This window comes from Lathamus discolor, chromosome 15 (assembly GCF_037157495.1).
Source record: "Lathamus discolor isolate bLatDis1 chromosome 15, bLatDis1.hap1, whole genome shotgun sequence".
In the NCBI taxonomy this organism is placed as follows: domain Eukaryota; kingdom Metazoa; phylum Chordata; class Aves; order Psittaciformes; family Psittacidae; genus Lathamus; species Lathamus discolor.
This window is the reverse complement of record NC_088898.1, coordinates 4,374,294-4,397,680: the sequence shown is the minus strand read 5'-3', so window position 1 is coordinate 4,397,680 and position 23,387 is coordinate 4,374,294. Positions and strand designations below refer to the sequence as shown.

The window sequence follows — 23,387 nt, the reverse complement described above, 5'->3', positions numbered from 1 at the left end:
TTCTGTACACCTCCTGGTCCTAACAAGGATCCCATACTTTTCTTATTAAATAAATGGAATCAAATTTATAGTGAATGACACATTAACCTCCCCACACACACACACACACACACTCATCACTTAAACACTAACTTTTGTTGTTGGTAGGATATTTGGGACATAAAATAAAATAAATAAAAGAATTTACACCGAAAAATTGTATGATTCAGGGGCAAGGGGAGGGAATAAAAGAATGGATTATAATGTGTCATTTTATATATGTGTCAAAGGAAACCAATTTCATAATAGGGAATAAAAATTCCCTGTTTAAATACTGTCAAATAAATCCTCAAATGTAATAGGGTTCACTTCTGGGGAAAAGAAAACTAAATCTGATTAAATATTAATGTGCCGTAGTATTAATTAAGAGAGAAAAAAGTCCATCAAGAGAACCCCAATATGTTTACTGTGTCCCCAGGAAGCTGGAAAATTTCACAATCAAGTGTGTAAATGTTCTAAAAAAGGGTCCTGAATATTTTATGAATATTTGTCATAAAACAGAAATAATAACCACTGTGCAGAGCTATTAGAATTAATATTTATGCTGCCTGCCATGAAATATTCATGGGGACGGAGAAAGGGGGGCCCGTAAGACAAGAATTAATTTACATTGGGCTTGGTTTACCCGCTGGCTTGATGTTTAAAGACGGGTTGACAAGCCTCCATATGAATCCGTCAGTCACTTGCAGCAGTAGGTGGGGTGAAGGCAGGGGGAGGCGGGGGGAAACGGGTCCAAGCTGCTGACAGCACACAGATTGAGTTTCTGACAGCCCTTAAAAAATCTAAACGGCCCCCCACCTTTTTTTCCTTCTTCCATTGCCCAAGGCGCTCTGTACTGCCACCGTTCATCCGATCTCCCCTTCCATCTGCTGAAATTAAGGAATTAATGAGCGCTATACACTTTACAGCGGGCCCCAGGAATGTTTACTGGTGATTAAATTATAATGCAGCCAAGCTGTATAATTCATGAACCAATTAAAGGAAGTGTTAGTTGATTTGATGGGATGAGGACGTACAAAAAGCATTTAACTAATAGGGAACCGTGGGCTGCCGGTCGCTTTGGCTTTCTCGGATTACGCGGCTAATTGCTCTGCTTTATAGGGCTGTCACAGATAGCCATACATATTTCATTGTTCTCAAATACTTCAATTGTTTGCTTTCGTGTTGCTGCTGTAATATGTAGAAGCTCAGCCAAACTTCAGTGTAGTTAAAGCACTACTCTGCAAAAGCAGGTTGCTTTGGGAGGAGGGAGGAATGAGAGGGGCAGGAGGAGAAGGCTGGCTGACAAAGGAGTAACTTAAAGCCTCAGAGTTAAATGTCACTCAGCAATTACATGATTAAAAGGTGCAACATATGATAGTCTTTTGTTTTACAACTTTTTGGACACTAATATTCTATGCTGACTTCACTGAAGAGAAAATATTGGCATGCTAAGCTGCATTTCTTTTTTAATACTGTGGAGCAAAAGAAGGTGGAGAGCGAAGTAGATTTCAAAAACTCCAGCAGGGAGGAGCTAGATTGCTGCAGTTATCAAGAATAACACATCATGGTTTAACTTCCATGGATCAATATTCTAAAATACATGAGAGATGAAGGAGGTTGATTTCCCATTGGGAGAATGCTTAGTGTCTAATTCTGTGAGCTGCTGAGCTGTGCTAGCTAGTCATGCCAACAACTTCAGTTTATTACACAAGGAATGGGGGAATTTACCATTTCTGCTGTTTTCAAAAGTACTCCCCCACAGCTGACAGGCCACAGGATTTTATGAAATGGATTCTCTTGCTTTGAACTGGCTTATCAGTCAAGTTACTTCTGTCCTCACATTCTAGCAATGAAATCCCCAATCCATACACAGAAGTACACGTACTGCTGAAGGAATTAGGTGTTATCAGATAAACATCACAAACATGTGCACTAATTTGTGGTTAGACCCTGAAATCTATTGAATAAAGAACAAGCTGGGTAACTACACTGTTTCTGCAGCTCAGTGATGGAGACTGCAAACTTCTGTGGGTCTCTAATGAGGTGTACTGCCACCCACCTGAGGAACACCATGGTAAATCTTCACCTCCTGTCTAATTTAGAGCTTTACATTTCAAAGTGTTGTACAAACACCAACTGAATAACTTTCAAGATATCCTATTATGTAAAGCTCATAATCTGGTTCATCCTTTTCCTTACACCCACTCCCTCCAGGACTTGGCTTTGGAAAGCAGTCCCTGTGGAGTGTCCCCACTGACGCTCCAGTGGGCTTCTGCTCTACAGCACAGAGCACGAAATCCCCTCGCCAAATCTGCCCACACCAGTGAAGCCAAGAGGGGATGCTGGCCTGCCAGAAGCAAAACTCTGTGCAAAACCACACCCGTTTTAAGAAAGATTGTGTTAGGCAGGGACAGCCAACAGCTGGGCCTCAGAAAAGCTCTTCAAAACATGCCAGGTTCACTTTGACATTCCAGTTATGAACCATCTCCCAGCCAAGCGCCACAACACTAAGCTAAGAAAATCCATCCCCGCTCTCCTGTCTGAATTGTTCTGTTTTGTATAAAGAATTACATCAAACCAGAAAAGCAGAAGATCTCTGCAGTTCAATGCAGGTGCTCACCAGGGAAGCAAGACACATTCAGTGAATACTTGTTTTCTTTTACAAAGCAGAGCAAGCTTAAGAAGCCTCAGAAGGGAGGTAAACATCCCATCTCCTATGACAGCGCTCAGATTAGCAGGCTAGGGGTTGTTCAGGTGGAGAGATAGGTGGGAAATAAAAATCTTGGGATATTAAAGGAAAAACCATTTCTCATATAGGTTGACCCTGATGTTAAAAAATAGTATGCAAATAGTATGCAAAAAAAAAAAAAAAAATTCCCTTTATTCATAAGTACTATATATTGTTAGTTTGTACCTAGCTTCTGGGTTAAGTAATACAAAACTTTGGCTTAAGACATTAGTTTAATAGGTAGTCTCTAAAATATGGGATAATGACACCGGCAGGAAAACTTGTCATTAACCCACAGTGTGGTTGAGTAAAATGGAAATTGGATTGCCTGTTCTAGAAAATAGAAAGGTTAAGCTGTCTGGGAGATAAAGTTGATCCTCAACCCACCTAAGTGGGCAGTGCCTGGGATCTGAAATATCACTAGCCAGATAATCATCTGGTCACTTACACACACAGTTGAAAGCCAACATGTGACCTTGGTAGGCTTTGAACTATACCATTCTTGGATTAAAGACATCTGAAATTTGGTAAAAACCATTGAATATGCCTGGGATAACAACAAAAAGTGCGTATGATTGTGTAGACAAACTAAATAATCTCACACACTGGTCCCAGAATCAGTGAGCTGCACCAATGTGGGCCTTACATGGGGAAAAAGCAGAGGTGGGACTCAGACCCAGGAACCACTTTCTGACAATGACTGCTAACAGGAAACATTAGAACTTTCCAATGTCAAGAAATCAAAGGCACTGCAGAAAGTATTTTCTTTGTTGCCTTTTAAGTGCCCTGGATATAATCAATCACACAAAAAAACCCACTCCTATATTTTGGTTCAATGTGGAAAGGGCTATTTGCATTTCAATATGTTCAACTTATACTGCCAATAAAAACATGGAATCATGAAGAAGAGATCAGGCCACTGGAGTGAAAAACAAGAGATGACACGCTGCAGACCTTTCAGATAAAACAACTCCTTGTAACATTTCTGTTGACGTCCCAGTATTTCTGAATGATTGGGTTTTCAAATGAGATCAGTCAGCATGCAAATGAGGAAACAGGATCAAGACATCGCCCATAGCTGATTGGATAGAGAAATTATCAAAAGACCCTTTTTTCATATCAAATTTCCATCACAAAAGGTCAAACTTTCAACTCCCATTACTTTTGCTAACTGCATTTCACTGTGCCTGCCAGCTCATTGCTGCTGCTGTTTCCAGAGGAAAAAAGAGAGAAGTAACAAATGATTACATCTTCCCCCACATCTGTCACACAGGATGGACAAACATTTTCTAATCTTATACTATTTTTTTCTCTACAGCCCTCAAAATCCTTGCAGCCAAAACATCACTTCTAACCTAATTGGCTATTCCCAGGTTGTTTTTATTTTTCTTGCAGGTTTCTTTCTTATTTTCTAGCCTACAGACAGACAAGAGCATCAGCTCTGTTGCCAGAATGTTTTGTTCTACAGTTTGGCTATTTAAAATACTTTTTCGATGTGTGCTTTTATATATTTCCTTGTGTTGTCTGGCTGGAGTGATGCCTAAATACTCACACAATGGATGTTCCAGAAAAACAAGAGACAAAGAAAGAGCATCATTTCCCCTGAAATCCTCACATAGTTGTATTTTCTCCTGCAGTCCATCCCTGACAACAAACATTGCTTGGCCTTCTGTAGATTTTGATCCATTCCTCTGGTGAACATCTGATCATGGCCTGAGACTCCAAGGCTTTGCCCTGCCTCCTCAAAACATTGAGCTCGTGCAAATTCAGAGGACTTACTTACACCCTTGTGTCCAAGCAGAGGAGCAGCACAGCACCCCAAGGTCTCATTCACTGCTTTCCCAGGTTTAAAGCTGAATTTTGGAGCAGCAGAGATAGCAAGTGGGGCAAGCACAAGAAGATGAAGACATTAGTTAAAAGTACAGGACTCAATGTATTTGTTGCTACTCCACCCATAAAAATTCTCTCTCAACATTCTTATCATTGCAACATATATAACCCATCAGATTAGTACCTAGAGATTTCTGCTCTTCTGATTTTCTTTCTGTTGTTCTTATTACTCAACAGCTAAATGTTTCACAAAGCCATTTCCTACAGAAATATTTATGTTCCCAAATGTTTATTGCCCCCTCTATCATGATCAAGCTTTTATGAGCACTCTATACAGAACTCTGAATTAAATACATAATTTCTGATCTATCAGATCTTGGCTTGATGCTGTGTTTGTCTGTTTTATGTGGCAAGGCATTGTAGTGAACTACAGAATACCTTACAGAAAAACTAATTTATACAGTAAAGATATTTCCATCCAACATTGTGTGCGTTGGTGATTACAGAAAGTTAATGAGGACCAGGAGGATGTAGGGTTTAGATTCCAGCAAAGGCATTTATTCATTGTGCTAGATTTTCTGAACAACCTTTTTAGGTAATTCCTACACAGCTGCGGACATTAGGCTTTGTACCAAGCCAGATAAGCCTAGGTACAGAGCCAACAGAACTAGAAGGAGATGGAGGATGATCCTTGTAAGTGCTACACAAATGCATCTCCCTCGCTTGCTCCACATCACACAGGTATCCACAGCTGCACAGAGTAATTCACTCTGCAGTGGACTCTATTTCTGCTGGTGGCTGTGAGCCATAACCAGTAAACAGACCACACTGTTAGCTGGCTCCAGGATTACTCCTTCATCTTTGATTTTTCCTTTCTCTTCTCCTTCTAACCAAAAGTGCCTGTGGCAACTTGTGAATGTCTGTATGCACTCAGTAAACTAAACTTTTGGCCTCTTTATCATATCAGATCAAGGCAAAGTTGAGCTCCTTTGTACTCAACAAGTGCTAGTCATAGAACGCAGGAAGACTGTGCATATAAGTTCTCCAGTGGCAAAATAATGGTGATTGTATTTTATCTATAGGTCTTTACTCTTCACAAATTCATTACTATTGAAACACTAATCTTCAGGCCACCTAAATGGATAAAAAGACATTCTCTGAGAGGTTAACATTTGTAGTATTCTCTTTTTTTCCTGGGACAGGTTTGGTCAAAGGCTGTCCAAGATAAACTGGGGATCTCAATCACTAGATAATGTCTGGAGTTCCCATGATTTAATAATGGGCTCTTCAATGTAGCTGAAAAAAATCTAGGAAGATCTATGAACTGGAAGCTGTATTTGATGTTCAGAACTGAGGAGTGGGCTTCCAACGAGTAACTGTGTAGCAAGTTAGTCTTGGATTGACTGCACAGGCAACTTTTAAACAGAGTGAGGGTTTTGTTTCATCTAAAAGGTACTATAGTTCAAACAAGACTCTGAATCTGTTGTGAATTACAATGTGTTTGGAATTAACCAAACAGAACCTGGCATCTAATAAAAAATAAAAAGATGGATTTTTATTCTTAGAACTGTTTCAGATAAAAAAGATTCCTGTTCCTTAAAATGCCTAACAACTTTGCATGACTATTTGTATTCAGAAATAAATTGAAGGTAGGGGCACTCACCTTCACTTGCAGTTTGTACACACAAGGAAATGTGAAAAGCTGACTGTTTATAGTAATTTTCTCCCATATACAACATAGAATCCTCCCTAAGATCTGAATGGGAAAAGCCTGTTTACAAAATCAAGTCCTCTGGCTCTTCCAAGGGCAAAACTTCCAGGTTACATAACAATGCAGGATTTTCAGACCATGCTGTTCATACAGCCACACAAATCCACTGGCACAGAGCTGCTTCATGCACCATGTGAGAATCGGGCATATTCACAAATATCAGACCTTCACAGCATGTTTTTACAAGGGCAGGGAGGAACCAGAACAGGTTTTTGTGTAGGCTTCCAATAAAGAGCTTACACCGCCATTAACATCAATCAGCCCCAAATATCAGCAGTGATATAGCATCTTTCATTAAAACAATACTGCCACTTCTTTCAGAAGAGCTGCCACTTGCCATTTCTTTTAGGTAATCAGATAGCTGTTAATTAATAAACCTGTCAGGTGAATCGTCCTGCTCCGGTCATCATTATCCATTCTGTAACAGAATCCTGCTATCATCACTGCTATCCACCCCATAGCTTCCAGCTCAATTAACTTAATGCTATGCAAATGAGAGGCTCTCCTCATCATTAGCTTATAGACCACAAATGTTAATAACATAATTGGGCCTTCAACAGGGTAATTAGACACGATTTCTTCCATTAGTCTTACAAGGCTAATTATTGTTGATAGGAGAGAGGGGATGAGTCCCAGTGCTGCATGCAAAGAGGGGCAGCTGGTTAAAGCAAATATAGACAAAACATCAACAAGGTAAAACAACAGTTGAGATCTATAGCAGGGTCAGGTAAGGGTAAGGGAAGGACTGTGGCATGACGAGAAACTTAGGAACCACCTGAGAAATTCTGTACAAGTCAGGAACTAAAACCAAATATTCAGCCTGAATATGGAACCCCCCTTCACTTTGCAGTAAATCAACATGATGCTTAAGAAATCAGAGGAAGCCACTCAAGATTTTGCAAACAGGACAATGTGGAAACTACTGAACAAACTTCCTAGGTTTGCAATGCAAATACACAGCTATGGAAGAGACCTTAAGAATTGCATCTGATCCCACATCTCCCCCTGTCATTACATCCAAGCTTCTCTCCTGCCATCAGTGGTTTTGCTGCATTTTGTTGGATTTTTCTGAGTAACAGCTACTTGCTTTAATAATTACAGAATTGGAATATAAGGAATTCTTTAATAATCACAATGCAAAATGCATTTCAGCAGTTTAGTCACAGTTAATAAAAGCCTGGATTCAGTACAATGGAGTGGCTGTAACAGTTTTAGCAAAAGAAAAAAAATGGCAGCAAATTTCCAAGCTAAGATTATAATTTGAATGGTGCAATGAAAGGTAAGGGCTTGCTGCTGCACCAGTTAATCCTATGCAGTCTCCTCCATGGAGGTTAGAAATGTACAACTGGAGAGAGACTTCTGTGAAGGAACTGTACTTTTAAAAAGAGAAAGTGAACTTTACAGAAATATGGCAAGTTCACCACATCCTTTGCTTTGACAGTTCAGTGTTTTACTGCAAACACTGCTAAGAAAAATACGGCAATCTGAAGAGCCCACAAGACTCAAGGGGTTGAGAAACCAGATGATTATTTTATTTCTATTTTCTTTAACATTGAGGCACATTCAGAGCCAGTACAAATCCTTCGATTTCACTAGAAGTATCTGAGGATGAACTGCTCTTTCTGTATACTTAGCCTGAAAATCAGCATAAATTATGCTCACAAAGTAGCAGCATTTTCTAGAAGGTTAAATAAAACAATCACTTTGTAAGTGGCTGCACCTTGATCTTGGGTCAGTTATATGAAAAGAGCAATAGAATTAGAAACCGTGCATCTGTCAGACATAAGGGATCATTCCTACATCTTTCCCACAGAATAAGCTATGACAGTTTTCAGTTCTGCTCTTTAAATTGCCCTGTACTTGCTAAATTTACTTGCTAGAAAATTCTGAGCAAATATCTTGTTCCAAGGCAAACAGCAGTAAATCCACTGACGCTTTAATGAAGATTACACTTTCTAATCCTCATGGTAATGACAAACTAGTCTCCATTCAATATGCAATATTACTTGACAATTTTAATCACCCAAGCCGTATTATATTTGCTACAGACTGATGCACTTGTCTTCCCAGATCTTCAGCTTGGAGAATCTAAGCAAAAGAAGCATAATGCCTGTTCTGCCTGTGGTTTTCAGTATGGGCCAATTTTGCCAGACACACTAGCTCTGAGTAATGGCTTACTCTGGGATTAGTCTCAGGCCTAAAGAGACTACTAAATCAGAGCATGGCTGGCACAATCTTAAGTTTTAACTCCAGAATTCCTGAATTTTAGTAATCATGGAGTTCAAAGGTAATGTGCATTTGTAATACAGTTTCTCAGTATCAGACAGCAATTACAGTAACAGACTTTCACAAATTCAGTTTTAACCTGTACAGATGTAATGGTGATGCTTTCCACTACACCAGGTTGCTCCAATCACCACCCAGCCTGGCTTTGAACACTACCAGGGATGGGGCAGCCATAGCTTCCCTGGGCAACCTGCGCCAGTACCTCACCACCCTCACAGGGAAGAGCTCCTGCCTAAGAGCTCATCTCAATCTCCCCTCTTTCAGTTTAAAGCCATTCCCCTTGTCCTATCTCTACATGCCCTTGTAAAAAGTCCCTCTCCAGATTCCTTGTAGGCCTCCTTAAGGTATCAGAAGGCTGCTATAAGGTCTCCCCAGAGCCTTCTATTCTCCAGGCTGAACCACCCCAACTCTCTCAGCCTGGATGTTATCTACTGTTTTTACAGTTTTCCCTCTCTCTCCAGTTAGGTACTGAGTTCAGGCAGTCTTGATACCAGTGGCATCTTCTGAGAAAAATGGTTTCAATCTATAGGCGACAGCAGTCTTCAGGTCTCCTAATGTCTCCTCATTTGTTTGAGAGAGCTACTGCAGAAAAATAACCCTCCTTTCAGCAGCAAAAAGAATGGCAGGATTTTGCATGTGGCTTTGGGTGCTTAAAATACAAAAATAAAAATATTGACGTAGAAGTAGAAGCTTTTCTCCTTTCTCTTCCTGGAGACTTAGGAAGCTTGTTGAAATCAGAGATCTCCTTAATTGCTGTATCCAGGATTTCACCCCACAAACTCCATCAAAAGGATCTTGTATGAGGTAACTTCTAAAAATAATACCTGCCTCCCACAGCTGATGCCAAATATACTTTCTATTCTTGTTGGATCAGAATAAACTTCTGAGAGCAAATGCAGCATCCTACTGAAAGCCAAAGGAAGAATTTTAAAACTGCATTTGAGGTTTTGCTATTGTTGGCTCAAGATACATGTTAAGCCCTTTCCCCAGGACAGAAAGGCTCCTCTGGTACTAATACAGGACAGGTAGAATGTGCAGAAATGATAATTTTTTACTGTAATCATCCAATCTGCTTAAGGAGCTGCTTCCATTAGTTTTGTGTAGGGCAAGAGCCTGTGTGCGCGCAGCTTTTGCACTACCTGTGGAGAATTAGTTGTCACTATTTAGTAGCCCATGGGTGTGACTGCTTAACAGAGCCTTCATGCCAGAGCAATTACACCTTTCTATGCACAGCTGTTACACATAAGGTAACTGGAGCTTCCCTGATATATTTTGCCCATTACAGAGTGCTCAGTGATGCCTTTTGCAATAGAGGCAGACCAGGAAACAAAGGTAATGGACTTAATTAAAATCTTGTCAATGAACAGGGTAAGTCTCAAAACACTTGCATCAGGAGATAACACAATGGCTGAAATGTTGTAGCTTGGAAAAGGCTACAAGGGTAGCAATTATGGTTTAAACTGGTTCTACTCAGTGAAGCTGGTGGATCATTCACCAATCCAGGTGAGAAGAAGATTCATTAAATTTGCCCAGTAAGCACAATCTGTAATGGATTTTGTTTGGGAAGAAAAACTTTGTGATGAAGAATTCATCACCTAAAACACACTTTCCAAACTACATTTCTATTTCATAAACACAGCACTGACCTCAAGAAGATCCTGCCCCTTTAGTTTCCAGTGTCTCGCCCCTTAGTTTTTACCAAACCAGTCACTCTGCCTTTGAACATGCCAGAGAGAAGGAAGAGACTATTTGAGATGGGAGAACTGATATCCAAAGTGATAATAAAAAGGCAACCAATTAGCATGAGTGAAGACAATAGTCAGTAAACCAGCAACTATATATTGGCTCTGGTAAGAGTGAGCTGCTTTCTAATCAGAAGAGACAAAAAGTGAGAATGACTGCAACAGAATTCATCTGGCTATTATTTTTACTACACTTTCTGTAAATGAAGCAAAATCCTACATAAGGCACTTGGACTTTTCCTATTGTTTCTCTCCCTCCCTGGTGCAGGCACATTTACTTCTACTGATTTAGTACCTTGATTACCACATTATTTTTCTGGTTGTTTTTTTTTCCTCCCTGAAAATGAGGAGAAAATAAGATATAATTATAGTATTTCTTCTTTGTTCTTCATCAGATTTTTGTATGCCATCAATTAAAAACACATCTATTATAAATACACAATATCCATCATTTAAATTAGGCCAAAGTTTTAGAAATGCCCTGTAAGATTTTTCCATGTCAGAATAATTCAATCACTATTATGTTTCCTTGATGCAACTATTTTGGGACTTAGCTTGTTCCTTGATAGGATTTTAATTGAGTTATTTACATTTAATTTCCAAATATGTAGCTGTTACAGGAAGCAGCAAGGAAATGAAAAGCCAAAAAGAAACCTGAAGAGAGCCAATCTTTAACAAAAATATTTCTGATATAAAAATGAATCTGAGGAATACATATTCAGTGATAAGTATTCCAGTCCATGTCTGGTAAACTCTCATATAATGGCAGCATGGTAGGGTCACGGGGGTTCTATTAGCTCAATTAATGAGGAGTAAGATAAGGCTAACACCTAGCTCTTCAAACGGCTAAAAAATAGAGCTGATAGTAATGGAGTTATTAACCTTCGCCAGCCATTGAATTTTGCTGCTGATTCAAACTCCATTTCCTAGTTCAGGCCTCCATTAATAGGCTGTTTATTATCCCTAATCCACATTGGGATCAGCTGCAGAAATATGAAAGCCCCATGTAAAGACCAACTAGTTAAAATAAAAATATTCTTTTCCATTCTGATTTTTCCCTTTTCAACGTATTCACAGATTCTGCCTTAGAAATTAGGAGCTTCGTTATCCTGTACTGTTTGAATACAGATTCTTAGTAGTGTGATAAAAAAGAAGCTTTAAATATATTATGTAAAAAGATGACATAATCAGGGATACAGCCACACCATTTTGAAGACCAAATAAAACACTGCTGGAAAACTTGCACCAGAGAAGCAAGTGCTGTTTATTTTCTCTATGGGGAAAGAGAAAACTATGATATTGGAAAAATGGATATTTGAGATATTATATATGTATTGTTTGATCAATCCTCAAGTTCATCCCTCCCCTGACCAGCTTTGTCCTTCCACTTGTACTGTTTGTAGATTCAACTATAATATAATTAGGCAATAATACTGAAATGTAAAACAGTTGACCCTGGATTCAGATCAGATGGAAAAAAACAAAGGAAATGATGGAATAGGGGAACTGAGAATCCCAGGACACACTTAGCAGCAGAGCCCATCAGCCCAGATGCTTTATCAGCTTGAGGAGAACTCTAACATGAACCAGGCTACAACTTTAACTACAGAGATCTTGAGTTAAAGGGTTTTTAGGCTCCTCACAGAGTCTGTACACACTCAGTTGAGATTTGTGACACTTTGTGATTTACCAGTATGTTTTCAATGAAAGCAACACTGTATTCTTCAATAGTCTACACACACGAGATATTCCAACAAATATCACAATATCGTCCAGCAGAGTATCAGCAATTAGGAGTAATGGAGTTAAGATCAAACTAAAAAAAGATTATTCTAACATATATACATCCAGTGTTACCCTCCAAACTGAATGAAGTTCTCACTGTCCCATCAAATCAAAAGAATTTAGAAAAGGTAGAGAACAGGGAGACAGGATGACCAGAATAGTGAAATGACTTTTAGGAAAATAAAGGATAAACAGACCCAAGTTCTTTGCCTGGGAAAGAGATGACTGAACAGTCATACACAAGCAGCTTATAAAATCAGGAGTGTTAGGAGACACAAACAGGGAATGCTTATACCTGTTTCTCAGTAGAAGAAAGGAACCCAGAAAAAACATTGTGAAGTTTTTTCATATGACAGTGAAAAAGTGAAACTCCTTTCCATATGATATATGGTGAAGGCCAAAAGGACAGTGTTGAAAAAGAGACTGTAAAGTCAAGCAAAATGGGCTATTAGACAGTTGTCCAGATGACCCTCTAGCTCAGGGAGTTCTTAAACTACTGATTGCCTTCAACTGGCCTGGAACCAGCACACAGCTGGTCAAAAACTAGCTGAAGGTAATGACAAGAGATATTGAACAGATGATACTGCCGCTGCTGAGTCTTATTTTAACTGTAAGTTTGGGAGAGAGCAGAAGGGGTAAGAAATATTTTGGTAGATACCAAATAGAGCTTTTCAGTATATTAGAACTATCTATGGTTTTACTATATATTTCTTATTGTCGCTCAAGCATCGACAATTAAAAAAGCTAAAATACCTATTCACATGCATTTGTATGTGGAACTGAATTCAGTCCTTTGCAATAGTAGTTCTGAGCTTCAGATGCCAACCTGTAATTGGATTTGGATTCCCACTTACCGTAGGCACTAAGTGGTTAATGGTGTTCTTTTACCAGATAGCTGAGAGTCCACTAATAGATTCAGCTTCTTATTTGCCCTAAAGGCTGCCACAGTTCAATGCGATTAGGATCCTGTCCACTTAAGCAGTAACTGCTTCATAGGGAGGAACGCAGAAAGCAATACATGTCTTCTCTGAGTACAGAAAGAGCAGTCTTTTAGTAGACAGGTTTTGTCTGATAAGGCAGGTTTTCCTGCATCAGGGTCTAAGCAAACCTTTGCTCTACTGCAAGTCCTAATTTAAAGAAACCCCTGTACCTTACTTTTTCAGTGGAAAAATGAATTATTTTCCTTTTTGTTCCAGGGTAGTTCTTTGGGTGCAGTGGCTGATGCTGTGTGAGTTTTTTTATTATTACATTTTAACAAACTTTATAGCCCATTTTGTTTGTTTTCAAATAACTTTATTTTCCTTCTTTTCTACCATCAATTACTAGGTTTGTTTTTCTTTCCATAAGATGGAGGAGTCAGGAGACTGATCCTGCTCAGTGCTGTATAATTTAGTATTATGTGTACTAGCTTTATGAGGTGGAAGTCAGATAAAACATAGTATTTGAACACTAACCATTTATTAGCTCTAAGGAATAGATTTGTGACTTGACAAGCAGACAATAACTCTGGGTTCTGATCAGCCAAAGAGGTCTACTTTGAGTTCAAAACATGGAGTAACATACTTTTTCACAAATAATTTTGTTTACTGATGTGACTAGATTTTAATAATAAACTTGATATATATGTAAATTTATTTTAATCTAATTTCATCAACAGAGCCCTCCTAAAAATGAGACTTTGTAGATTGCTGTGTCTGATTTATAGATTTCTGCATCCTATTCCCAGATTGATTTCAAGGCTATAATTCTATCAGGTTTTTCTCCTGATGTCAGAAACACCACCTCTGCAGATAGTGTTTTATAACTAGCATCACAACTGAAACTGAATTACTGCCCTGCTATCCTACGCTGCAATATGTCCTTTTGTTTATAATCACCCTCTCTCCCTTACATACCTACTACTTCAGTTGCCTGGAAAATACCAGCTCCAAAATCAATCAGATAGCATGATGTCTATTTTTGTCCCTTACTTCAACCCCTGTATAAAATTGGAGAGGCCAAATTCTTAACTCATATGGGTATGCAGAGCTCTTTAAAGAAAACAGAAGCTGAGCAACCGGTTCAGTGCCTAATTTCTACACACACAATTTTATGAGTTGTTCTTCCTCACTTGATGAAGTCTTGATCCTGTAAAAGAGCACCTGGCACTCATTTGAGTATTCACAGTGCTCTCAGATACTCTGATACATGTTCAGGACCTACCTTCTGAATGCACATGAGGAATAATCCATGGGAAATGTTACTTAACTGTTAAGTAACATTTCAAGATTCCTTTTTCCTTTTTTCATTAAATGGATTCTTGCTTAAGATATGTACAGTCTTACTTTTAATAAAGCAAGCCACTGCTGTTTTCACATACTTTCATTTCGAAAACTTGATACCATGACTGCTGCTAACTCCCTCCCTTTTCACTCCCTTCTCCCTCCAACTCAGTCTTACCCTTTTACATCTTTCGACTATGCCCTGTACAGGGGAGGGGACTGAGGGCACCCAAACAAAAGACACAGGGAGAGTAACTTTGCCAATTTAAACATCTATGTAGGTAATACACCTTTTCCACTATGAATTTTTAAATAAGAATAACTTTCTGGAAGCATAAAAGACTACAGATTTCCAATGTATGCCCTTGGAATGGCCACTGTGTCAGCCAGTGGTATAGACTGAACCAGGAACCATTGGGAGGGGAATGGAAAAGCCTGTCAGCTTTGATGAGTACACCAGCATCTCAAAACCTCACCACCTTTGGACCAGTTGTAAAAAGTAACCCTATTTTATTTGCCTGACAGTCACATAACAGTTCTCTTTTGATGCTCATTTCTCTTGTATTACATTTCTGAACACTTCATTATAGCTCAAATAAAATATAATTCTCATGTTGTTTTTAATTATTTCACAAAACCCAAATGTCTCATAATGAGCTCCTTACAATACTAATATATTTCTATGACATTATGCCAACGCTAAAGAAAGAAGATGTAGATCCCCCTCCTTCTGCAAATAAAATACACCTTCTGATATAATCCAAACTTTAATCCATTTCTTATGCTTTGCCTTTAGAGGCAACTCAAACAAATAACCAGAATAACAAACCTCTTCTCTCTCCCACAGTTTGGCCATCTGGAGGATTTGTAAGGCCAGTGCTCCATTTCCTACTCTCCAGGAGCAAGACCCCTTTTCTAGCTAAGGAAGTAATAAATAAGATGCAACAGCTTATACAATGCCAGTAAAGATCAGTATCTTTCTCATAAACAAATTTTTCATATACGTAATGTCGTGATTACTAAATGTACATCTTACCTGTTTGGAACAAAATGAGATTCTTGCAGTTGCTCTCCCTGTTCCACATCTCTTGGGAAGCCATAAAGCACCCATCCATTGGTCATGCAGTCTAGCGCACTTAGGCGTTCTGTCAGGATCTTCATCACAAGCTTGTCTGGGACTGCAAAGAATTCAAAAGATGATGTTTATTTTGTATGCTGAGTCTGCAGTTAAGGAAGATACATGCAACTTTTTCTGGTTAGACTGCTACAGGAACTAAACCACAAAGAGTTATTCCCATTTATGATTGATAGATTTTGGAGAGAGGAGTTACCGTTGACTTTTGCATCTTTACAGTGCTCCCATGGAACCCCCAAACTCGTAAAGAACTGCAGGACTAAAGCAAAGTATTTGGTAAAAACTGATGCCTACAAAATTCTGCAATGTAGTTTTTCCTCTCAGCCCTACTGGGTTGATGTCATAGTGAAGTATGTGACACAGTCTTATCAAAATGCAAAAATAACGACCTGACTTGTGAAAAAGAAACCCTAAGACAGGAAAGAAATTTCTGTAGCATTCTGTATTTAACTTCACAGATGACAATGGCTCTGCCACGGCAGCCTGGGTGCAATACTTCTTCCATTTGCCCAAAGGCTTGAAGCTTTTACAACTGAAAATAGATTTCTGAAATGTATTTCAAGTAGTTTAATTACTGCATTGATGGCTCCTAATTTTAGAGATAAAAGTTTTCTTTCCTCTATTATTATTTTTCTTTAGGGCAGGAGAGATCATCCGCAAGATGCTGACTGGGGTTACAATTACTATGCAGCTTTTAAAACACTGTTTAATGGGACATAATGGTAAGGAGGCATCCTGCATATTTGCACTGAAATATTTCAATCAGACACTTAAACTTATGTATCTTGTAATCTAATTTTATTTTTTTACAGAAGAATTAAATGTTCCAGTTCACCAAGAGTGACTGTAAAATTTCCAAGGACTCTTGCAATGTGCTGGGCTTAGTGTTAAATAACCCCAAAGAAAGGTCAGCAAAATCACCTCAAGCTACTTCCCAAAGAAGCAGACTAAACAATTTTCAAGCAGCAACAAGAGTCCCTTCTCTTTATTTGTACAGTATGTCTTATACACTGTTGCCTCTACTGGAAACAAGTGATAAAAAATGCTACATAAATCCACATCATGGAATGTTGATGTTTTGATACTCACTCTGCCATCACATCTGCATACAAAAATACAACAACAATTGCTTGTAGGGAGTAAAAGTGTCAGATTTCTAACAATGCAATTCGCTTTAGGACTAGCTGACAGGATGTGCCTGTATTTTAGTAGAGTATATTATTAGCAGTGCACATTTATACCCTGAGTACAAGCAGGTTTTAAACCACAATGATAGAATCCACTTGCTTCCTGAAATTTAACATTTCCTAATGACTTACACCTCTAGCATGAAATTCATTACTTCTCCTTTAAATAATCGAATTACTGAGTTTACAGAATTGTGCTCAGGATTCAATGTACCAGCAAAAAGGGAGGAAAACCGCAGGGAATTAATTAGAAAACAGATTAGTGTATTAATTGAGGATATCTACTTCACATGATAAAAAAAAAAAACAGGTTAAGGGGATGAATATTCGCCATCTGCTTAAAGAAAAAAGGGATGGAATAAAACCAGACACTTGGCAGAAAGCAAAATGACAATGCAAAACTAGGCATTCCATTAAAAATAGGATTCATAAAATTAACTATACAATAGCGCAGCAGCAGGCAGAAACGTTATTAGACAGATGATACTTATCTAAGACCTGAGCTGCAGGCAGGCATAGAGGGGGTAACAGGAGAATTTCAGTGCTCTTTACAGGGCAGTTGTTCTCCCCCCACCCTCCAGGTTACAAGAACTAATTCAAATCCAAGACATCCCAGTAGGAAAAAATAAAATCCCACCTTCTCTTTCCCCAAGATGTATTCCATACGAAGACCAGCGCAATATTCCTGTACTCCTGAATCTCTGGCTGCAGCACTAAACTTTCTGTATTGCTGCATGCTATTTTATCATGATTCCTACTGGAATCATTAACGTGGATTTACAAGGATGCCAAATTACACGTTTGTTTTGGGTTGTTTGGGTTTTTTTTTTTTTTCTGGAAACATTTTCAGAATGCTTAAAACAGTTTTGCAATGGATTGGGATAAACCCTACAAACCCCTGAGTGAAACTGCACTAAAGTGGTATTCTGCCAGAGCCGACATCCTTCTGAGCTGAACAGAGAATCAGAGGCAGAGGCTGAAAGCCCCAGGAATGGCACAGAGAAATATGGGGGTAGGCTGGGCTGTTGAGCTTCCAGCAGATCATAGGAGATTCTCCAGTTCCAGGGGCCAAATTGCTTCAATCCTGCACATGGGAAGTAGAAACATTACAGCCTACAAGAAAATTAAAAAGGAATTGTGATGGAAACCAGGCAGCATCCTCTCTATGTGATCACTTCCCACAGGCCTTCTGTGACTCCTTATGATCAAAATCCTCCAATTTGGTCACTGTTTTTGAGCAAAACTGAAGCAATCACAAGAGGGGAAGAAAACAATCAAGATGAAGTGGCAATGAATTAGTAGTTTATCTAATGATATGTCAGGTCTGGGGTATCTTGAGTAACACTGGGTACGTGTTCTAACCCTGACACCCTGCTAATTTCAGTGATGACTGACTAGAAGATACCAGCAATACACTTTAGATTGTTTGTATGCTCATGTACGTATATACATCACTGAATAATATAGATGCTTACATATTTTCTGTGCCTCCCTCTAAAGCTTGATGGTGAGAAATAAAACATAAACAAGTCAGACAGCAAGCTCTGCTCTCCTCTTGATTAGCAAACATACCTATCACTTCAACACAATAGGGGAACATAGCTTGTTGGCTGTTCAATGGCATTACAAAGTACATCAGCTGCCCTTGAACAGGAATAGTCACACTTAAAACAGCTGCATTAAAACTGTAAAACATCTTCCACAGACCAGAGGGGGATAAAAAAAGGAAGCAAAAAGGAAGAAAGAAATCAGTATTATTCTTATTTTGCTGCAGTACAGAGTAGGTAATGAAGAACTCTGCAGTATGGTATTCCTTTTCACTCATGTGGAACTGTCTCTTGAATGTAAGGCAAATTAATAACCTGTAATTGGAGGGGCACACGGTCTGTAAGTAACTAGCCAGAGGTCTCCTGGCCTTAAGCACATGACCCAGTGGGCTATATAGCAAAGTAAAATTTAGAGCTTTTCTGATGAGACAGTCAATCTACATGTTTTAAGTAGATTATGAAGCACAAGAGCTTTGAATAATCAATTCCTTTTCAACATAAGCTTGTGTGAGTTTCCAACTCTGGAAGTTGGGGGAATGAGACTCTAGAGAGATTTTACTTTATCATTAGAGAAGTCCAGAGATAAGTTTCCTGTAAAAAATACAATGTGCTGCAAAGAGATATCCAGATTAGGTAATGTGGAAGCACATCTCTATTAAGGCGAGAAATGAAGGTGCAGGAGTGAAATTCACCCCTCAGACATAATGCTGCAGAGCTACTGAGCTGCAGCGATGCCCTGTGCTGACAGCACCATACAGAACCGTGGACGGTTATGGTGAACCTCAGAAATGGTGTATGTGGCAGAATGAGGGCAGCTCCATATAGAAATGCGATTCATTCATGCATACATCCTTGCCTAACACAGATACCACATACCAAACCTCCTTTATCTCCTGGTCTGTCTCAACCATGTTAATGGTCTAGACTACACAGCTGAATTAGCAGCTGTGGACCTAAGAAGTGATCTAATCAATTCATGGCTATGATCAGGCAGGGGACAGGCAACAGAGGCTTAAAGTGCTGCTGTTCATGCTGGAACTGCTGTGTGGACACACAGAGATTTTCTATCCCCAGGGCTGTCAATCATCAGACCATTTAAAAAATAAATTTACTTTCCAGAGCTTCAAAGGTTTTCAGAGGTAGAAGGTACTCCTTAGGAAAAGCAATTCCTCATGAAACTCATAGGAGTGTGGCCCATTAGCTGTTACCCAACCGATAGATCTGCAGGACTAATAGAAAACTGAATCAGGCAATCAGTTACAAAATCATGCCATCTGCTCCAGACAAAAGTAACAGAACGTTAAAGGCACATACTTGGGAGATTACAGGGCACTATTCTCCAATAGCTTCAGTGCTGTCAGTGCTCCAAGCTATACGATTATCATATTTAAATTGATTCCTCCTCCATATATTATCCCTTAAAACAGACTTCTGAAGGGCACTGACTCACTTCTCCAAACCTATAAAAGCTCAATTTTAAGTCCAGCATAAATGCATCTGCATTTCCAGCTTTGTGCTGCAAAAAGTTTCAGGTCCTTTAGACAATATTGCCCATTTATCCTTTACCCTTCTCTTGAAGAATTTTTTTAGGCTCGGTCTGCAGACTTTCACACTTAATTCAGATGCCTGAGGCTTGATTCCAGAACTTGACAGTTAACATCTTGCCCTGAGTATACACTACCGCCAAAGGCTACTTCCCTGGATTGTCCTGTCAATCCTAAATTTAGCAAAGCATGAGATTTGCTTATTTTATTGCTCTATAAACTCTGGGTTACCCACAACAGGTCATTTTATTTAGGTCTTTTAGAGAAGTATTCTATTTTCTCACCCACATTAAGGTCCTGAGAGACGGTAACAACTATCAATTGGGTTTTAATGTGTTGGAAAATGATTCAGCAGTGATCTACCATCCCATAGGTCAACTGGTATTTGAATTTAACCCTGCCAACACGAGAGATTCGTGACAACAGGCTGCTGGCCCGTTCCACAGCGCACAGCCTGCTGTAGGCAATAAACCCTCACGCCGGTATCTCTCGCTTTGGGTGGGCACAGGCCGGTTTATACCTCCAAGCACCGAGGCGCGGGGGGAGCCCCGCCCGGCCGGCCCAGCTCCCTTGTTCTCTACCGCCACCTCCCGGGGGCGGCGGGCAACGCGGGGCGGCGGCACCCGGTACCGGGGCTGTGAACGGCCGAAGCCTCGGCATGATTCATTCACGGACATGATTTCAGCTCTCTGTAACTACCGTAAGTAAGACCCCGCGCCCCTCGCTGCTGCTCTGGGTCCCGAAGCCAGCTCGGAGCCGGCAGTTGAAGAGGCGGCGTGGAAAACCCCTCCAGTAACGCGGCGTTTGCAAGGAACAGTAAAACCCGGTCGGTCACCTCATCAAAGTGCAAATTTACACTGAGATGTAATGCCACTAATTTTACATCTACAGCACTGCCGAGAATGGGTCCCTGCAGGAACTGGAATGATTATTTTAACACACTAAAATAAATAGTATGGTAAAATATTTTGTTTCTACATTTTATATTTTTTGTCTTCAACTATACCAGAACCTCTTATTTTATGGAGTTTTTTAGTAATTTAAAATAGGAATTAGCTGCATTAAAGAGGAAGTGATAACATTTTTGCAACAGGTACCATTCAAATCATAGATCAGATGATAGGTGATAAATGAAGACCTTCAGAAACGCCCATGAAAGGAGCACATTTTGCTTTCTCCCCCAGTTATTAAGTCAGAAATCCAGGAATCTACACCTGATCCCATTCAGTGACTAGGTAAGATTCCAGCCCCTTACGCCTGTTAGTAGCATCTTTAGATTTAGCAATGGAAATTCAGCCCAAATTGGTTAGTCAGCATACAAACACAAAAAGCATTTTTCCCCCCACTAAAAGTCCTCTGGGATGTTTTCAGTGTCTGTGGATAGTCGCCTAATGCTCAGGTACCAGTGACACAGGAATGGTGCAGGGATTAACACCAGGGTCAGGCTCCACACACCCAGGTTCCTGTCCACCCTCACTCACCTATCACGATGCAGCTCAAGTTCAACTGGGTTTCTGCCTCAGTTTACCCACCCGCAAGACAACAGCTACTCTGAATTACCTCACAGGGATGCTTCCAACCTGGAAGTTTCTAAAAGTAGTAACAAAACCTGTATGTGCACTACTTCTTTTTACTACTCCAGCTTCTGCAGGGAAAATACCACTAGACACAAGATAGCAACCACGGTTCTAACCCATGTAACACATCATCTCCATTATCAACCATGTTTCCCATTTTCCTCCTTATTTCTAACCCAGTTCAGCCCTACTGAAGAACACAGGCCTTCTGACAGGCAGAATTTGGCCTACAAACCCCCTTTTAACAGTGATAAGTTTACAAAAAAGAATAAATTTGGTCTGGTAACATGGTGAAACCCATCTTGGCATTCCCCATATGGTGAGAAGGGAGGGTGAGGAGGGATTTGTTGTCCTCAGTAGCAAGGCCTGGGGGCAGGACGTGCTCTGGATCCCCAGTACTGGGAGTCTCCCCTTGCTCTTCCTCCTGACACCTACCAGCCACATTAATAGGACATTCAAATATGTAAAGTGACACCCAAGAGTTACTAAATGTTTTGCTTGTCATTAAAAAAGTCTGTTTCTTGCAAGAGCCTGATTCTGTGCATATGATACCCAAAGTAGAGCCAAAGCCACGGTGAGCATTCAAGACCTTTTAACTTACAACCTGTTATACCCACTTCCTTACACAAACCCCATATCTCAGCAGCATTGTATAGTACAATGGATGCCTAATATTGGACTAATGATACTCCAGTAAAGAAACAGTAAATAGAGCTGCAAAACCAGAAGACTGGCAAAATCTATATAAGGAGGACAATACCCACTGGCTGAATTCTTGTCACAGTTGCTCCAGGAAACAATTGCACTAGACTCTTAAATAAAATCACATTGATTTTGTCTGCTCTGGCTTCCAGGGTTGGCTTTTTGGGGTGTGAGGTTTTTTTGCTGTTTCGTTTTTACTCTTAAATGAGATGGCCCATTTAAGGCTCTAAAAAAGCTTTGTAGACTGAGCCCCCCAAGACTTGCTTCAGCCTTGAATATCTGCCAGCCAGACATGCCAATCTTGATTGTTGTATGGTGTGTAAAGAAAAATGTATTCTAGATTTTCAAATAAAGGAAAAGGGAATCTAATTTATTATATTTAGTGATTCAACATACACAGAAAAGTAAAATTCAGGAAAGAAGATGACAACTTACTCCCTCTCTGCCTTCATGTAAAACTTCCTATTCTACAACCTTGCATCTTTTATTAAAACAGGAAAAAAAAATTAAATTTTATTTTGTTCTCTTGACCACCAATTTTCTCCTAGTAGGAAAAAAGACTGCTACCTATTTTCCATAAGAAAACCTTTGTAGCAGTCCCAGAGGAAAAGTCAAAAGTTTGACTTGAAAAACGGAGCTACTTCAAAAGCATTGTCAAACAGAGGTGAAGGTTTCTTAAAAATCATATATTATAGTGCATTCATAAATATCTCCATTACTTTACACAGTATATTCGTGATTGAGGTGTACATATAGCTGAACATATAGCATCGTTATAAGACTAAAATAAAGTAGAAAATCAATTTGTTTATTAGCTACTGTTTGGGCTCTGTGTGTGTGTGTGTGCATGTGTGTGAAAAATGAAAGAAAAATGGAGAGTTTTTTTCAATAATAAAAAGGGAGTTGCACTGCAGGGCCCCTAAAGCTTGTGAAAAATTAAACTCGACGGATTCAAACTGTCCTATTTCCACTTCAAAAGAGAAGAGGCACTGAGCTCTTCCCAACTTATCTTCAAACGCCCAGCACCCTAGAAAGTTTCTTTAAAAAAAATAAAGTCTCTAGTTCCCCCAAGCACTGTACCCGTTACTGGAGCTGCTGTCTCTCCCTCTTCTAATTATACCCATGTGAGTCTATTAATCAACTTGTAAATTATTTAGAGAGCCATGCGCTGTCTTCAGCTAGTACAAACACACTGCATGCAAAGACTTGCTGAAAACCAATGGAGCTCCCAAAGGGTCTCTCTCCAATGTTCAGACAGCTTGCAGCTCGCC

General features: G+C 39.6%; 1 protein-coding gene across 6 annotated transcripts in view; it reads right to left on the bottom strand.

Moving 5' to 3' along the window:
* The window catches only part of AK8 (adenylate kinase 8), a 65,286-nt gene that overhangs the window by 9,264 nt on the left and 32,635 nt on the right, over nt 1-23,387 (bottom strand). For 2 of the 6 annotated variants that reach the window (XM_065696083.1, XM_065696081.1), the window contains 2 exons: nt 15,461-15,602; nt 4,529-4,602 (listed from right to left, as the gene is read on the bottom strand). In XM_065696083.1, coding sequence (XP_065552155.1) covers nt 4,529-4,602; nt 15,461-15,602 — 216 coding nt within the window. Of the gene's footprint in view, nt 1-4,528; nt 4,603-14,229; nt 14,291-15,460; nt 15,603-23,387 lie in introns of those variants that run through there. The other 4 variants (XM_065696084.1, XM_065696080.1, XR_010616210.1 and 1 more) reach the window with 3 other exon arrangements.